Here is a 14,842-nt window from a genome sequence, read left to right as displayed (position 1 = left end):
CAGTGCTTCGACAGTGGAAAAGTAAGTCAGCTAGCGTTGCCCGAGGTAAAGACAGTTTCAAGTTGGATATTCGCCTGTAGTTTTCCTTACGTCCACCAACAGCAGTTAGGGACCGTCAACATAGTGAAAATCACATTTTAAAAATTATAATAGCTCTTTAACCATTACTCCTAACACTTTGAAAACTGGTTGTAGCTAACGCGATGGCATAGGCACACATTGCACACCCTTTAGTTTGTCCATTTTCATCTCACATGGTTTTACATGCATTTTTCAAAATGTAAAATATCAATAGCTCCGTGGTCATGTGATCTAGTGACTTCAAACAAGGTTCAGAATGTCCACTCAGTGCCCCTACACATTGCACACCCTTTAGTTTGTCAATTTTTATCTCACATGGTTTTACATACCTTTTTCCAAATGTAAAATTTCAATAGCTCCTTTGTCATGTGACCTAATGTCCGCTGACTACCCTTCTATATTACACACTCTTGTTTGTGTACTGTAAAATCACACGGTGTAACGTACATTTTTCATAGTTTCACATTTGCAATAGCTCCTTAGTCTTGTCAATTGCACACCTAAGAAGCATGAAGTGGATATACACCCATATTGCATAACCTCTGGTCATGTATCTTCTATATTGTTGCACATTAATATTAGTTTGACAATTAGGGGGTTCAGTCCAGTGTTGTGTTTACCCTTATCTTTAATATTTATCTACAATAATTGGTAGTTCTAAGTACTTATTTTCCCAGTTTTTTTTATTTTTCCACAGTATTTAAAAGCGGAACACTCCTTTCGTCGTTAATATCAACCATAAAGGAAAATTGCAATGTACGATAGTCATGCTATTAATTGTCCAAAGCAGGGATGAAGAGTGAGCTAGTGAGGTAGACTGCAGTGGGTTTGCTGGTCAATACATATACTTAACATGTAACCACAGTAATTGTGGCCAGTAAATCAATGAATAAAAATGTAATATTGACAAATTAAACAGAAATTGTAGACCTTTAATCTTTTCCAACATGTCAACAGACACTTAACTTCAATTAAGTGTGAAACATTTCACAGTGTTAACTTTCTCTTTATCCCTGGTTGATGTACATTTCAGAGCCTCTTCAGTGTGGATGGGGTATAGCATACATTTTCAACAACAAAGACTGCACTTCCAGTTTGTGTTCTTTACTCTGTTGAACTCGTTTGTCTTCATTCCTAGTTACAGCACATGGAACCACCGTTGGCATGCAAAACATTCAATCAAAACAAAACAAAGCGTAACACGTTATAAATAATATCAAATATCAATACAGTATGACAAATGACGAATTAGCCATCCATTGTGTTATATCATAAATTGTCTTACATGCCGTCACTGTTGTCAAAAGATTATAAACATGTTAAATAAAGTTACTAACCCAGTCAGTCTTTGGGCCACATCCAGGTTCTTTATCGCATAAAAATAAAGAATTTACATTTACTTTGAATGAAATGTCATTACATACCAGACATTTTTAGTATATCCTCAGCCATTTATTTTCGCAGTTGCTCCATGTGGTTTTGAAGGTTCCATATCAATTTGGGAGGGGATGTTGGGAAAGTTCTGTGCAACTTCCTTGGCCATCTACACCAAAAAATAAAATAGAGTTTTTGACCTATTTGTCACATAACAGCTAACCATTCATTATTGAAAATATAACTATCAAACCTGCATTACAAAGACCCAACAGCTGAAGGTGTCCTGCTACATGGTGTGAGTTATTTCCCCTCCTTTCCACTTTATGTCCGCCGAGTTGTCTTTTCCATGGCAGTATCTTCTCAATTTGAAGTATTCTCTGTTTTATGTAAACATAATGGAATTATGATTAGTTATAGGCAAATGAATACACAAGCCAAATGTGTATGCTGTTTTCCTTATTACTATAATCTAGTAGTAATTTATTAGTAGAGGTAATTTCCTTTATGCCCCATTATACACACAGAATAAATTATAGGCACTGAACCATTTAGAGGACAATAATAAAAGTAGCATATAGGATCCAACCCTATCACAGAGTGAATAAATGTAGAGCGTTTGTAGACTTTAAGAAAAAATATTAAGTGACAGTTTCATCACTACGTGCTTAAAGAAAGTCATATCACAAAGATCACAAATGACAGTGCTGTCACGCCCTGGCCATAGAGAGGCTTTTATTCTCTATTTTGGTTAGGCCAAGGTGTGACTGGGGTGGGCATTCTAGTTTCTTAATTTCTATGTTTTCTATTTCTTTGTGTTTGGCCGGGTGTGGTTCTCAATCAGAGGCAGCTGTCTATCGTTGTCTCTGATTGAGAACCATACTTAGGTATCTCTTTTTTCCACCTGTCTTTGTGGGAAGTTTACTTTGTTTAGGGCACATTGCCTTTAGCTTCACGGTTTGTTTTTGTAGTGTTTATTGTTTTGTTCGGTGTCATTTTAAAAAAATAATACTTTGTTTACTCTCCCTAACTAATTCAACTAGGAATACAAAATGCTGCTCACATTTCCACATGTTTATTAGCTTTGGAAAGCTAATTAATGTCTAAAGCGTGACAATAAGACCTGTGCAATATTGTGGCCAATTTTTCCAACATCATGACACTTATTTGGAGTCTGTGGCTCAAGTGGTTTGAAAGCTATTGAGGTTTGAACGTGCGAATATCCGTCGAATATCCTTCTTGAAACTGTCTTTACCTTGGTCTAGCATTGTTGTCATTTTCTAACAGGTGATGATAAGCAGATATAAGGGAGTACTATCGCTCATAGCAGTACATGTGAGTTTCTCTTTCAAACAATCCCCTTGTACACAGCTAATAGCTAGCTAACGTTAGCCAAAGCAAGTTAGTTAGCTACTGTACTTAGTGCAACCCTAAGTAACAGTACAGATGAAAATGAAAAATTATCAGACCTACTGTGTATCTTAATGTAGAAATTACTGTTGAAAAAAAGTATAGGTTGGACCTGTTGCTATTAAAATACAAGTAATAATTTCTATTCTGGAATGAACAGATTGAAGCAAGATACTTTTTGAGGCAAACACACTCACATAGTTCTGGGTTGCTCATCTACAGTACAGTAGGAAGCGTTTTCCTGCCTGGCTGAGAAAGCAGTAGATGTTCTGATCCAGTTTGGCACCACATACCTATGCGAGTCAGGTTTCTCAACTCTGGCATTCTTAAAAAACAAGTACAGAAACAGACTCAATGCTGAGCATGACCTTAAGATTGCACTGTCAAAAACTGAGCCCAGAATAGACATTCTTGATGAAAACTTCAAGCAGCCACACACCTCTCATTAGGTGTGTGTGTGTGTGTGTGTGTGCATGCGTGCGTGCGTGCGTGCGTGCGTGCGTGCGTGCGTGCGTGCGTTTGTTTTCTTGTCTACATCTGTGTGATATGATCAATTTATTCCAGTTCAGAATGAAAATGATTTATTGTATTTTAACACCAACCATTCCAGCCTAGACAGATATGTAAGAGTGTTTTTAATGGGGGAAAATAAACATTAATCACTATTTAGATGGGTATTTCATTTCATTGGCATTTGTTTTTGTCTATATTGCATTTGTTTTAAACGTAAGTTCAATGAAATGTACCGATATGTACCTATAGTTGCATGTTTTTATGAACTTGGGTCCCAGGAAAACACAGAATTTCTCATTTGGGTCCCAGGCTGAAAAAGTTTAAGAATCCCTGGTCTAACCACATGGAGCAGAGCGCCTTGTCCTACTCCCTGTATTGCAATGCTTGGAAAGTGTTACATGGAGGGAGAGAGAGAGAGAGAGAGAGAGGGAGCGAGAGAATCCTTTCCTCATTCATTGGAGAAGAGAGGTTTTGGCACAGGGACTGTATGGAAGCTCGGCAGTGTTTTTTATATATATGGATCTTGTTTTAAGCCTTTGATGACACTGTTTAGAATCTGAAATATCTAATAAGTCAGGCATTCTGTTTAAAGCTGTGCCAGTGGGTTCAGTATAATGTGGCGGGAGAGAGAAAGGCAGCTGAAAACAGGCTGGGGGGGACTTTCTACCATTGACATTAAATAACATCAGAGATGTGAGGCTGGCTGCTCAGAGGCAGTAATGGTATTTGATGTGGCGCTATAGAGAATATCAGAGAAGTCTTATGTCACACTGTCACGAGAATGTTGCTATCTCAATGGTTGAACTCAACTATCACTCAAGCTTTGACCAATTCCCAGAGGTTGTAAGGCTCTGGTTAATGAAGAATTAGTCAAAGTCTCAGTCTGCAATAGATCAATACTTTATTCAGAGAGCGCTCTATCTTCAAAATGAGAACACAATCTTTTTATAGCACACACACACACAAAATAACTCACATCAGTAGAAACTCCATCTCTCTTTAGGTGGGCTGTATTTTTCCAAAGTTCAGATACATTGTTTATCACTCTTCTGCAACATGTTTCATCATCTTCTGCAAGCCTAGCCATTTCTAACAGTTTTTCTCCTCCCTAGGGTGGGGAGGGCTCTTTCCAGTTATTAGTTTCACCGTTATCACAAGTCGACAGTTCAGTTTTCCTTGAATGTCTCAACTATACCCTGCTCATATTTGCGAAATAGTAACAATGGCCTAGTCTTTAAAAAGTCTAGTCACACTCATTATTGGATTATGACTCTAACACATTTCATACAATTATATGGTTTCAGGGTGGAATACTTTAGTCATTATCTTAAACATGCAAATTATTCTATCACACACCTGAAAGAACTCTAACTCATGGAATGATTTTAGAGTTCAACGTTACAGTCCAAGTGTGATGAATCCTGTTGAGTCTAGTGGCTGTTCTCTGAAGCTTGGGAAGCCACATGGGTGGGATTCTGCACCTTGCCCACCGCAGGTCCCTGTTCATCCTGTCTGACAAGTAGAAAGGTAGAGGAGGTGAGGCTCTCAGTTAGCTGACAGTGATGGATGTCTGTAGGCTCTGTGATGCTGTGATACTGGGTTACCGGTATCAAAAATGTATACACTCACATGATGTGTCCTCCATAAATTACATTGCTCTTTTCAGAGCGCCCCACAGACACCATAATCAATTCCATCTTCCATCTGATGTATATTTCTGTTTTCTCCTTTTCCACTTTTTTATTTTTTATTTTATTTAATTTTTTACCTCAAAGCTTATTGTTCGTTGTCATCTTTAATGAGTCGCTCTGGATAGGAGCGTCTGCTAAATGACAAAAAAATGTAATAAATACATGTAAACTTAGATTGGACCATTTGCTGAATCATTCTGAATAATGCAGGGTTTTAAAATAATTCAATGTTTATGTCTTTAGGATGGATGACATTCAGCTGTGTAAGGAAATCACTCGCCTCAAGAAGGAGCTCCAGAAACTGGTGTCCATACCAGGTATAATCCATGTTTACATTGTGTGCCCAACTATTATTTATTTATTATTATTATTCATTTTTTTACATTGTTTTCTTCGCTTCAGTTAGGGCAATGAGTATGAGAATAGTGTTTTGGATGGAGAGGTCAACTACTGAAAGGTCTTGAACTGCAGACTAAGGTGCAGTGGAGTGTAGAGGGTTAAATTCCAGACGTACTGTAAAACTTGCCGTCAATGGCAGTAAAGATTGCCTCTGATTGGACAGACAATCTCTTCCTGACCTCTGTCCAACACCACACCCTCTACAGGTTCAGAGAAAACACAGAATCAGGAAGTGGCGTTGTGTCATAAGCATAAACACTTCTCGACAAACAATACCTATCTTTCATAGTCAGCTGGGACCATGTGGGGCCTTTCTCACGCAGGGTAAATTAATTTGTGCCTACTGAAACTGACATTGTCTTTGTATCCTGTGATATGTGTAAATTGTTGTGGATTTTCTGATTTCAGATTTTTCATAGGTTGTAAGTGCTGTAAAATAATGATTAAGGCTGGATTCAATCCGTATCGCTGAAGTTCAGCGCTCTAGAGCAAATTAAAGGTAAAGGTAATTTGCTATTGAGCCAAAATATGCAGCGTTTACCGTGAATGCAGTCTCATCTAACACGGGAACATTACCTTTAAATTTCTATCACCCTGTAGCGCAGCTCTTCAGCACTACAGACTGAAACCAGTCGTAAGTGTGATCATTAAATCCTTCACCAAGCACAAAATGTATGTCATGTGTCAATAATGATTACAATGTGTTATCTTCACCTTGGGGAAGGAGACACTGTTATCATGACCAAAGTGATCAAACTCATCACATCTTTCTGTTACAGACAATGACAAGTCCAACGAGGACAGACAGAAAGAGGAGGATCTTCTCCAGCAGATCCACAAGCTGGTGGAGACCAGAGATTTCCTTGTTGACGATGTGGAGTTTGAGAGGCTAAGGCAAGTGTGACCGACTGGGGGTTCAAAACCAGGTGTCGTGCTCACCAGAACACTGTTAGCCCTCTGAGCTAAAGCCTAGGCATTTACCTTGGGGTCCCAACGTACAGTATGGCGTCAGGTCTCAGACCAGGTCCTCACGGGAGCGTGGTTCTGAACCACCTATGTTACAGACCTCTGTTTTCCGTCTGTCTTGTCCCCCCCCCCCTCCCCCTTATTGGTTTGGTCTTCAGTGACATCCTGTCAGAAATACAAATACAATACGAGGTAATAATTGATTGTTTTTGAGGCATGTGAAGACACCCAGGGAGAAAGGGCATGAGGATATGGAGTCTTAGTCATCGCTAGCAGGAACAGACAGAAATGTAGCGTTTCAAGTTCCACTCATTCATCTTTCTCTCCTCTACAGGGAAAGGGAGGAGGACAAAGAAATGGCTGATTTCCTCCAGTCCAAGTTCCCCAGAAACTCCAAGAAGAAAGGTGTGTGTGTGTGTGTGTGTGTGTGTGTGTGTGTGTGTGTGTGTGTGTGTGTGTGTGTGTGTGTGTGTGTGTGTGTGTGTGTGTGTGTGTGTGTGTGTGTGTGTGTGTGTGTGTGTGTGTGTGTGTGTGTGTGTGTGTGTGTGTGTGTGGTCATAGTGAGTTATTATTTTCCATTCAAATGCTCAATTGTATGTCTCAACATTTTCAAGTATTCGCTTTGAGACAGTAATAGTCAGTGACCTTGATTTGATGACGATTTCTTTGGACAGTTTGGCGCCTCGTTCTTGTTAAATTCTTTCTTCCCTACTGAAGCATTTCTTTTTGAAACTATGGATTTCACCCACAAAAATGCATACATCTTTGAACTGGCTCCCCACCGAGCAACATTTATTTTCATCAGCGTGTATTCTGCTCATATCAGATCATCTGAAGGCATGCATGTGTCTGCGTACCCTTGTGTCTGGGTGAGTCTGAATGTGTGTGTCATTATATCTGATCTACTACAGCATCACCAGTGCTCCACCTGGTACATCCCCATATCCTCTGACTGACTCCACCTCCTCTTCCCCAGGTCAGATTCCAGCCAGACGGCTAACGTCCAGGGCCCAGCAGACCTCGTCACCCTTCACCAAGACAGGCCTGTCCCTGCTGAAGGAGTGCTGTGGCTTCACCTGCTCCATCATGTAGGCCGGGCCCTCAGGGGCTCTACCATGGAGCCAAAATAGAACCCTGTTGCATCACAGTTTCAGCTTTCCAACCCGGGTAACACTTGAAGTACGGACAGACAACGAGCCAGTGGAGAATGTTCAAGGATAGGTTGGGGATGTCGCCAGGATAAGATTGGTGGTGTTTTATCTCCCAGTCTATGCTGCATCCCGTCTGGGCTGTGTTTCTGTTTCACTCCTTTGTTTCTCTCTCTCTCCCTGTCTCTATACCTGTCCAACCCTCCTCTCCATCCCTCACTCATTTCCCCCCCTCGCTCTTTCTCTCCCTCTTTTGACGAGGTCTCTGGAGCCTGATGTCTCACTCGCTTCATCTCTATCTTTTTATCTCTCTCTGTCTCTCTCTCTCTGTCTCTCTCTCTCTCTCTCTCTCTCTCTCTCTCTCTCTCTCTCTCCGTCTCTCTCTCTCTCTCTCTCTCGCTCTCTCTCTCTCTCTCTCTCTCTCTCTCTCTGTCTCTGTCTCTGTCTCTCTCTCTCTCTGTCTCTGTCTCTCTCTATCTATCTATCTATCTATCTCTCTATCTATCTATCTATCTATCTATCTATCTATCTATCTATCTATCTATCTATCTATCTATCTATCTATCTCTCCATCATTAGGGCTCCAGTCTTATCTGCACTTCTAGTTGGGTTCTATACCCAGTGTCCCCTCTCTTCATCAGGCTCATCCCCCATGAGGCTGTGCAATGATCTTCCGTCGTCTGTATCAGACTATTCTCATTCATCATTGTCAGAGTCCCTCCTACTGCCTCTCCCAGCCTCTCAATGGTGTCACCAATGCTCTCAGAGCAGTTCATTCTGGACTATCTCACTGGCTTTGGTACCTTTATACCTAGAACCTGTCCCTTCATGGAGATTGGATGTAAACGTAATTTGCATGAGTCAGATATTGCTATCAAATGACGCTGCTTGTCTACCAGTGACAGATGTTACATATTGCTGCCCCGGTGTAGATGATTATTTATGATGCATGTGTAACAGTATAACTTTAAACCGTCCCCTCGCCCCGACACGGGCGCGAACCAGGGACCCTCTGCACACATCAACGACGGTCACCCACGAAGCACGGTCGTTACCCATCGCTCCACAAAGGCCGCGGCCCTTGCAGAGCAAGGGGAAACCCTACTTAAGTCTCAGAGCAAGTGACGTAACTGATTGAAACGCTACTAGCGCGTACCCGCTAACTAGCTAGCCATTTCACATCCGTTACACTCACCCCCCTTTCAACCTCCTCCTTTTCCGCAGCAACCAGTGATCCGGGTCAACAGCATCAATGTAACAGTATAACTTTAAACCGTCCCCTCGCCCCGACACGGGCGCGAACCAGGGACCCTCTGCACACATCAACGACGGTCACCCACGAAGCACGGTCGTTACCCATCGCTCCACAAAGGCCGCGGCCCTTGCAGAGCAAGGGGAAACCCTACTTAAGTCTCAGAGCAAGTGACGTAACTGATTGAAACGCTACTAGCGCGTACCCGCTAACTAGCTAGCCATTTCACATCCGTTACACATGAGACTAAACCCAACAGTGAAGATGTGCTGTACAGTATTTTCTAATCGGAACATCATACATACATCTCTTTAAGCCCTGTTTAGCCTCCCTAACTCTTTTACATTTCAAATGACTGTAGTTGCCTTTGAATAGACTTCCCACTGGCTCACTAATTCATAGTCAGCTTTAATTGATGGCAGCCTAATCATGCTGTCAGGCCAACGTTAGCCAGACATGCAACTGATGGGCTAATTAACGTTTCGTGATAAGATTATGGTTTGATGATAACATGACACTAACGTCAGACTTTAAGCAACTCACTAAAAATAAGTCATTAGTCACAGACTTGACAACTATGTCCAATGAAGAGGCCTTTAGGAGTGACTGAACATACCGACCAACAGAGCTTAACAGATGAGTCATCGCTCGCTTCCTTTCTTCTTGTTGTTGTTGTTATTCAATACATACACTCAGAGTATATCTTTTATGGGACTACAAAATGACTCGTCCTTCCACATTGCTGACTTTACACACACTAGAGGTTAGTGTACAGTATACCAATCAGCAGAATTGGTTTCCACCGTAACAGCAGTCATTTTGAGTGGAACTGCAGCTCACTGCAGCTAACATTGTTACACTGTATTACTGACTGTATGTTATTACTGACTGCATGTTATTACTGACTGCATGTTATTACTGACTGCATGTTATTACTGACTGCATGTTATTACTGACTGTATGTTATTACTGACTGCATGTTATTACTGACTGCATGTTATTACTGACTGCATGTTATTACTGACTGCATGTTATTACTGACTGCATGTTATTACTGACTGCATGTTATTACTGACTGCATGTTATTACTGACTGCATGTTATTACTGACTGCATGTTATTACTGACTGCATGTTATTACTGACTGCATGTTATTACTGACTGCATGTTAAACTGTATAGGCCTCCATGGAGATGATAACTTTTCAGCCCGAGACTCCACTTGTGTCTTTCCTGTATAACACAGTGGGTACGTAATAGGGCACTTAGTAGGGCACTCCAGTGTGTGATGGTGATGACAAGTGTCCAGGACGAGTTAACTAAGCACCCAGAATTGGAGTCGTGAGCGTACACTCCACACACAGGGATCAAGGGCTCTTCATCGCAGAGAGCTGTCGCCCTAGAAACCACGGCGTAGGTAGTCCGAACGTACTGTATACAATGAGAAAAAAGAGCTGCATTACACACACGCTGGTTTCTGTTGGGTGTGTTTTTGATTTATTCTCTGAAATCAGGGTCCCTCTGAAGTCTCCTCTGAAATCAGGATTACTCTGAAGTCTCCTCTGAAATCAGGGTTCCTCTGAAGTCTCCTCTGAAATCAGGGTTCCTCTGAAGTCTCCTCTGAAATCAGGGTTCCTCTGAAGTCTCCTCTGAAATCAGGATTACTCCGAAGTCTCCTCTGAAATCAGGGTTCCTCTGAAGTCTCCTCTGAAATCAGGATTACTCTGAAGTCTCCTCTGAAATCAGGATTACTCTGAAGTCTCCTTTGAAATCAGGATTACTCTGAAGTCTCCTCTGAAATCAGGATTACTCTGAAGTCTCCTCTGAAATTAGGGTTCCTCTGAAGTCTCCTCTGAAATCAGGGTTCCTCTGAAGTATCCTCTGAAATCAGGATTACTCTGAAGTCTCCTCTGAAATCAGGATTACTCTGAAGTCTCCTCTGAAATCAGGGTTCCTCTGAAGTCTCCTCTGAAATCAGGGTTCCTCTGAAGTCTCCTCTGAAATCAGGGTTCCTCTGAAGTCTCCTCTGAAATCAGGATTACTCTGAAGTCTCCTCTGAAATCAGGGTTCCTCTGAAGTCTCCTCTGAAATCAGGGTTCCTCTGAAGTCTCCTCTGAAATCAGGGTTCCTCTGAAGTCTCCTCTGAAATCAAGGGACTTAACCTTTTCTTTTCTATGACATGCTATTGAGCGTTGGTACCGCCACCACACCTCAATTATAAAACACAATTTCATCATGCACCATTTTCCACGCTCATCCCTTATTCCCATATAGAACAAGGTGGTCATTTTGTGTTAGTGACGGGAGGGAAGGAGAGGGGTAGTCTGGCTGACACGACCCACATGACTATACCAAATCAAATCAAATGTATTTATATAGCCCTTCTTACATCAGCTGATATCTCAAAGTGCTGTACAGAAACCCAGCCTAAAACCCCAAACAGCAAGCAATGCAGGTGTAGAAGCACGGTGGCTAGGAAAAACTCCCTAGAAAGGCCAAAACCTAGGAAGAAACCTAGAGAGGAACCAGGCTATGAGGGGTGGCCAGTCCTCTTCCGGGTATGCCGTGTGGAGATTGTAACAGAACATGGCCAAGATGTTCAAATGTTCATAAATGACCAGCATGGTCAAATAATAATAATCACAGTAGTTGTCGAGGGTGCAACAAGTCAGCACCTCAGGAGTAAATGTTAGTTGGCTTTTCATAGCCGATCATTAAGAGTATCTCTACCGCTCCTGCTGTCTCTAGAGAGTTGAAAACAGCAGGTCTGGGACAGGTAGAACGTCCGGTGAACAGGTCAGGGTTCCATAGCCGCAGGCAGAACAGTTGAAACTGGAGCAGCAGCACGGCCAGGTGGACTGGGGACAGCAAGGAGTCATCATGCCAGGTAGTCCTGAGACATGGTCCTAGGGCTCAGGTCCTCCGAGAAAGAGAGAAAGAGAGAATTAGAGAGAGCATACTTAAATTCACACAGGACACCAGATAAGACAGGAGAAGTACTCCAGATATAACAGACTGACCGTAGCCCCCGACACATAAACTACTGCAGCATAAATACTGGAGGCTGAGACAGGAGGGGAGGGGTCAGGAGACACTGTGGCCCCATCTGATGATACCCCCGGACGGGGCCAAACAGGCAGGATATAACCCCACACACTTTGCCAAAGCACAGCCCCCACACCACTAGAGGGATACCTTCAACCACCAACTTACCATCCTGAGACAAGGCCGAGTATAGCCCACAAAGATCTCCGCCACTGCCCAACCCAAGGGGGGGCGCCAACCCAGACAGGAAGATCACGTCAGACTATGTACTGAAGAGCTGTGACCCACTTCGAGGACTTCGAAAGCTGGTGTCAGCCAGACCAAGAGAGATGGAGGAGAGGAAGGATAAGCTAGTGTGAGTCATCAGTAGTAGAGAGAGGAGAGAGCTCCGACAAAGTTCCTGTTGTTGTCGCGAGTGTCCTTGGTGAGCTGCCAGAAAGGTTTGTTTTGTCAATCAAACAAGCAGCAAGCATAATCCGGTGACCCTCACGCTCTATCTCTGCACCTCACAACGCTTTCCTCTGAACGTGGGACACAGGGGAAGTGACACGCGGGTGACATGTAACTGTCATCACAAGGTTGTTGCTATGACCACCCGAATCTGTCAACCTCAACTCAATACTTCTGCATTGCTCTCCCACCTAATCCGAATCTGTCAAGCCAGTATATTCACATAACAGTGCCCTCCAGAGGCATCATGCCCATTGAAACTGAGGGACATGTAACCCCTTAATATCATCAGTTTGTAGGATGAAATTGGAAAAAAACACAATAGTAGTGTTTGAGAGGATGTTGCACACTTTAAGCAAGTTGATGTTGATGGGAGGATGAGTGTAGCCCAAAGGGTTTATCTCACTTGAAGATTCCAGAATGCACTCTAGTTCGTCTCTCCTTTGTATTGCTGTGTGTGTGTGTGTGTGTGTGTGTGTGTGTGTGTGTGTGTGTGTGTGTGTGTGTGTGTGTGTGTGTGTGCGTGCGTGCGTGCGTGCGTGCGTGCGTGCGTGCGTGCGTGTGTTTGTGCTCGGGTCCTACTTTAAAGTGCGATAAGATGGAGACAATTCAATTATCTTTTATTACTCCTCCTCCACACATACCTCTCTTCTGTCACTTCCTCTCCATCCCTCACTTATTTCCCCCCCTCCCTCTTTCTCTCCCTCTTTTGACGAGGTCTCTGGAGCCTGATGTCTCACTCGCTTCATCTCTCTCTCTTTATCTCTCTCTGTCTCTCTCTCTCTGTCTCTCCTGTCTCTCTCTCTCTCTCCTGTCTCTCTCTCTCTCTGTCTCTCTCTCTGTCTCTCTCTCTCTCTGTCTCTCTCTGTCTCTCTCTCTCTCTCTGTCTCTCTCTCTCTCTCTCTCTCCCTGTCTCTCTCTCTCTCTCTCTCTCTCTCTTTCTCTGTCTCTCTCTCTCTCTGTCTATCTCTCTATCTGTCTCTCTCTCTCTCTCTCTCTGTCTCTCTCTGTCTCTCTCTCTCTCTCTGTCTCTCTCTCTCTCTCTCCCTGTCTCTCTCTCTGTCTCTCTCTCTCTCTCTCTTTCTCTGTCTCTCTGTCTCTCTGTCTATCTCTCTATCTGTCTCTCTCTCTCTCTCTGTCTCTCTCTCTCTGTCTCTCTCTCTCTCTCTCTCTGTCTCTCTCTGTCTCTCTCCTGTCTCTCTCTCTCCTGTCTCTCTCTCTCTCTCTCTCTCTCTCTGTCTCTCTCTGTCTCTCTCTCTCTCTCTCTCTCTCTCTCTCTCTCTGTCTCTCTCTCTCTCTCTCTCTCCCTGTCTCTCTCTCTGTCTCTCTCTCTCTCTCTTTCTCTGTCTCTCTCTCTCTCTGTCTATCTCTCTATCTGTCTCTCTCTCTCTGTCTCTCTCTCTCTCTCTCTCTCTCTCTCTGTCTCTCTCTGTCTCTGTGTCTCTATCTCTGTCTCTCTCTCTCCTGTCTCTCTCTCTCTGTCTCTCTCTCCTGTCTCTCTCTCTCTCTCTCTCCTGTCTCTCTTTCTGGGTGTTAGGGAGCAGGATGTGTCTACTGCTGTGTTGCTGTCAGCTTAGCTCCATGGTCCACAGTCATACGGCCTCTCATGACCTGTCAACCAAAACAGTGTTGTGCTTTGTTTTTTCTTGTTTCGGGGAATTTGTATGTGTGGATAATGTATTATCAGGACATTGGCTATTTCATAGAGTGGAGAAACCAGTAAAAGTGAGTATTTTTGTATTTGACAGACGTGTTGTTGTTGGAAAGGTTTCATTATTCTGTGTTCATTGATTGTACAGTATGTTTTTATTAGTGTGTATATCCTGAGAATAGTGTGTAAAGTCACTGCTTCAGCAGCTGTATTTGTTACTGCATGCATATTGTAGCAATTTTGAATTGAATCGTGTAGCTTACTATATTTATGTATATTGAATGTCCAGTCATTCAACATCTTTGCTTCACTGAAATATGTGTCGTAACAGGGTTCTAATTCAATTTCCAAAGACCCTAAGTGGAACAGGACAAAGCGTAACTGTCAGATAATATATTAAAAGATTGTGTATGTATAATCTGTGCCAAATATTTGGGAATTGTATGAAATTGTGTAGCATAATAACACAAGCTATGGATTTAAATACTGTATATTGAAAAATAAATATTGAGAATAAAATGGTAATAAGAAATTGTTTATTCCTACTAACTTGTGCTCCGTTTGTGTGTCCATTTGCCTCAGCTGCAGAGTTCGACCTGCCCTCCACCACTGCCCTACAGAGTTATTTTATCTCAACGGGGCCACTATTGGCTAACGTTGCTAATTAGCGGCACGGTGGCATCTGCTGCTATCAGGATGCTAATTGCTGGAGCATTAGTACCTTGGGCTTGGCTGTTTCATGACTTACGGAGTCTATGCCCTGATGGGTTTGTCTTTAAAGAGTTACTCGGGCTGATGGAGAGACATGATGGGTTACAAAATAGATTGAATGCAAATGTTAACCGTGCTACACCAACTCTGTGG

The 14,842-nt window shown here is 42.7% G+C and overlaps 1 protein-coding gene across 2 annotated transcripts in view; it reads left to right on the top strand.

Moving 5' to 3' along the window:
• Positions 1-14,513, top strand: part of LOC129839333 (bMERB domain-containing protein 1-like) — a 49,290-nt gene extending 34,777 nt beyond the window's left edge. The window contains exons 3-6 of one of the 2 annotated variants that reach the window (XM_055906677.1): positions 5,313-5,386; positions 6,248-6,362; positions 6,769-6,839; positions 7,416-14,513. In XM_055906677.1, coding sequence (XP_055762652.1) covers positions 5,313-5,386; positions 6,248-6,362; positions 6,769-6,839; positions 7,416-7,564 — 409 coding nt within the window. In that variant the 3' untranslated portion in view covers positions 7,565-14,513. Of the gene's footprint in view, positions 1-5,312; positions 5,387-6,247; positions 6,363-6,768; positions 6,840-7,410 lie in introns of both variants that reach the window. The other variant, XM_055906678.1, reaches the window with a different exon arrangement.
• Positions 14,514-14,842: the final 329 nt, after the last annotated feature.

The sequence above is a fragment of the Salvelinus fontinalis genome, chromosome 40 (assembly GCF_029448725.1).
Source record: "Salvelinus fontinalis isolate EN_2023a chromosome 40, ASM2944872v1, whole genome shotgun sequence".
NCBI classification, from domain to species: domain Eukaryota; kingdom Metazoa; phylum Chordata; class Actinopteri; order Salmoniformes; family Salmonidae; genus Salvelinus; species Salvelinus fontinalis.
The sequence above is the reverse complement of the archived record's forward strand: the minus strand, read 5'-3'. Positions and strand labels throughout refer to the sequence as shown.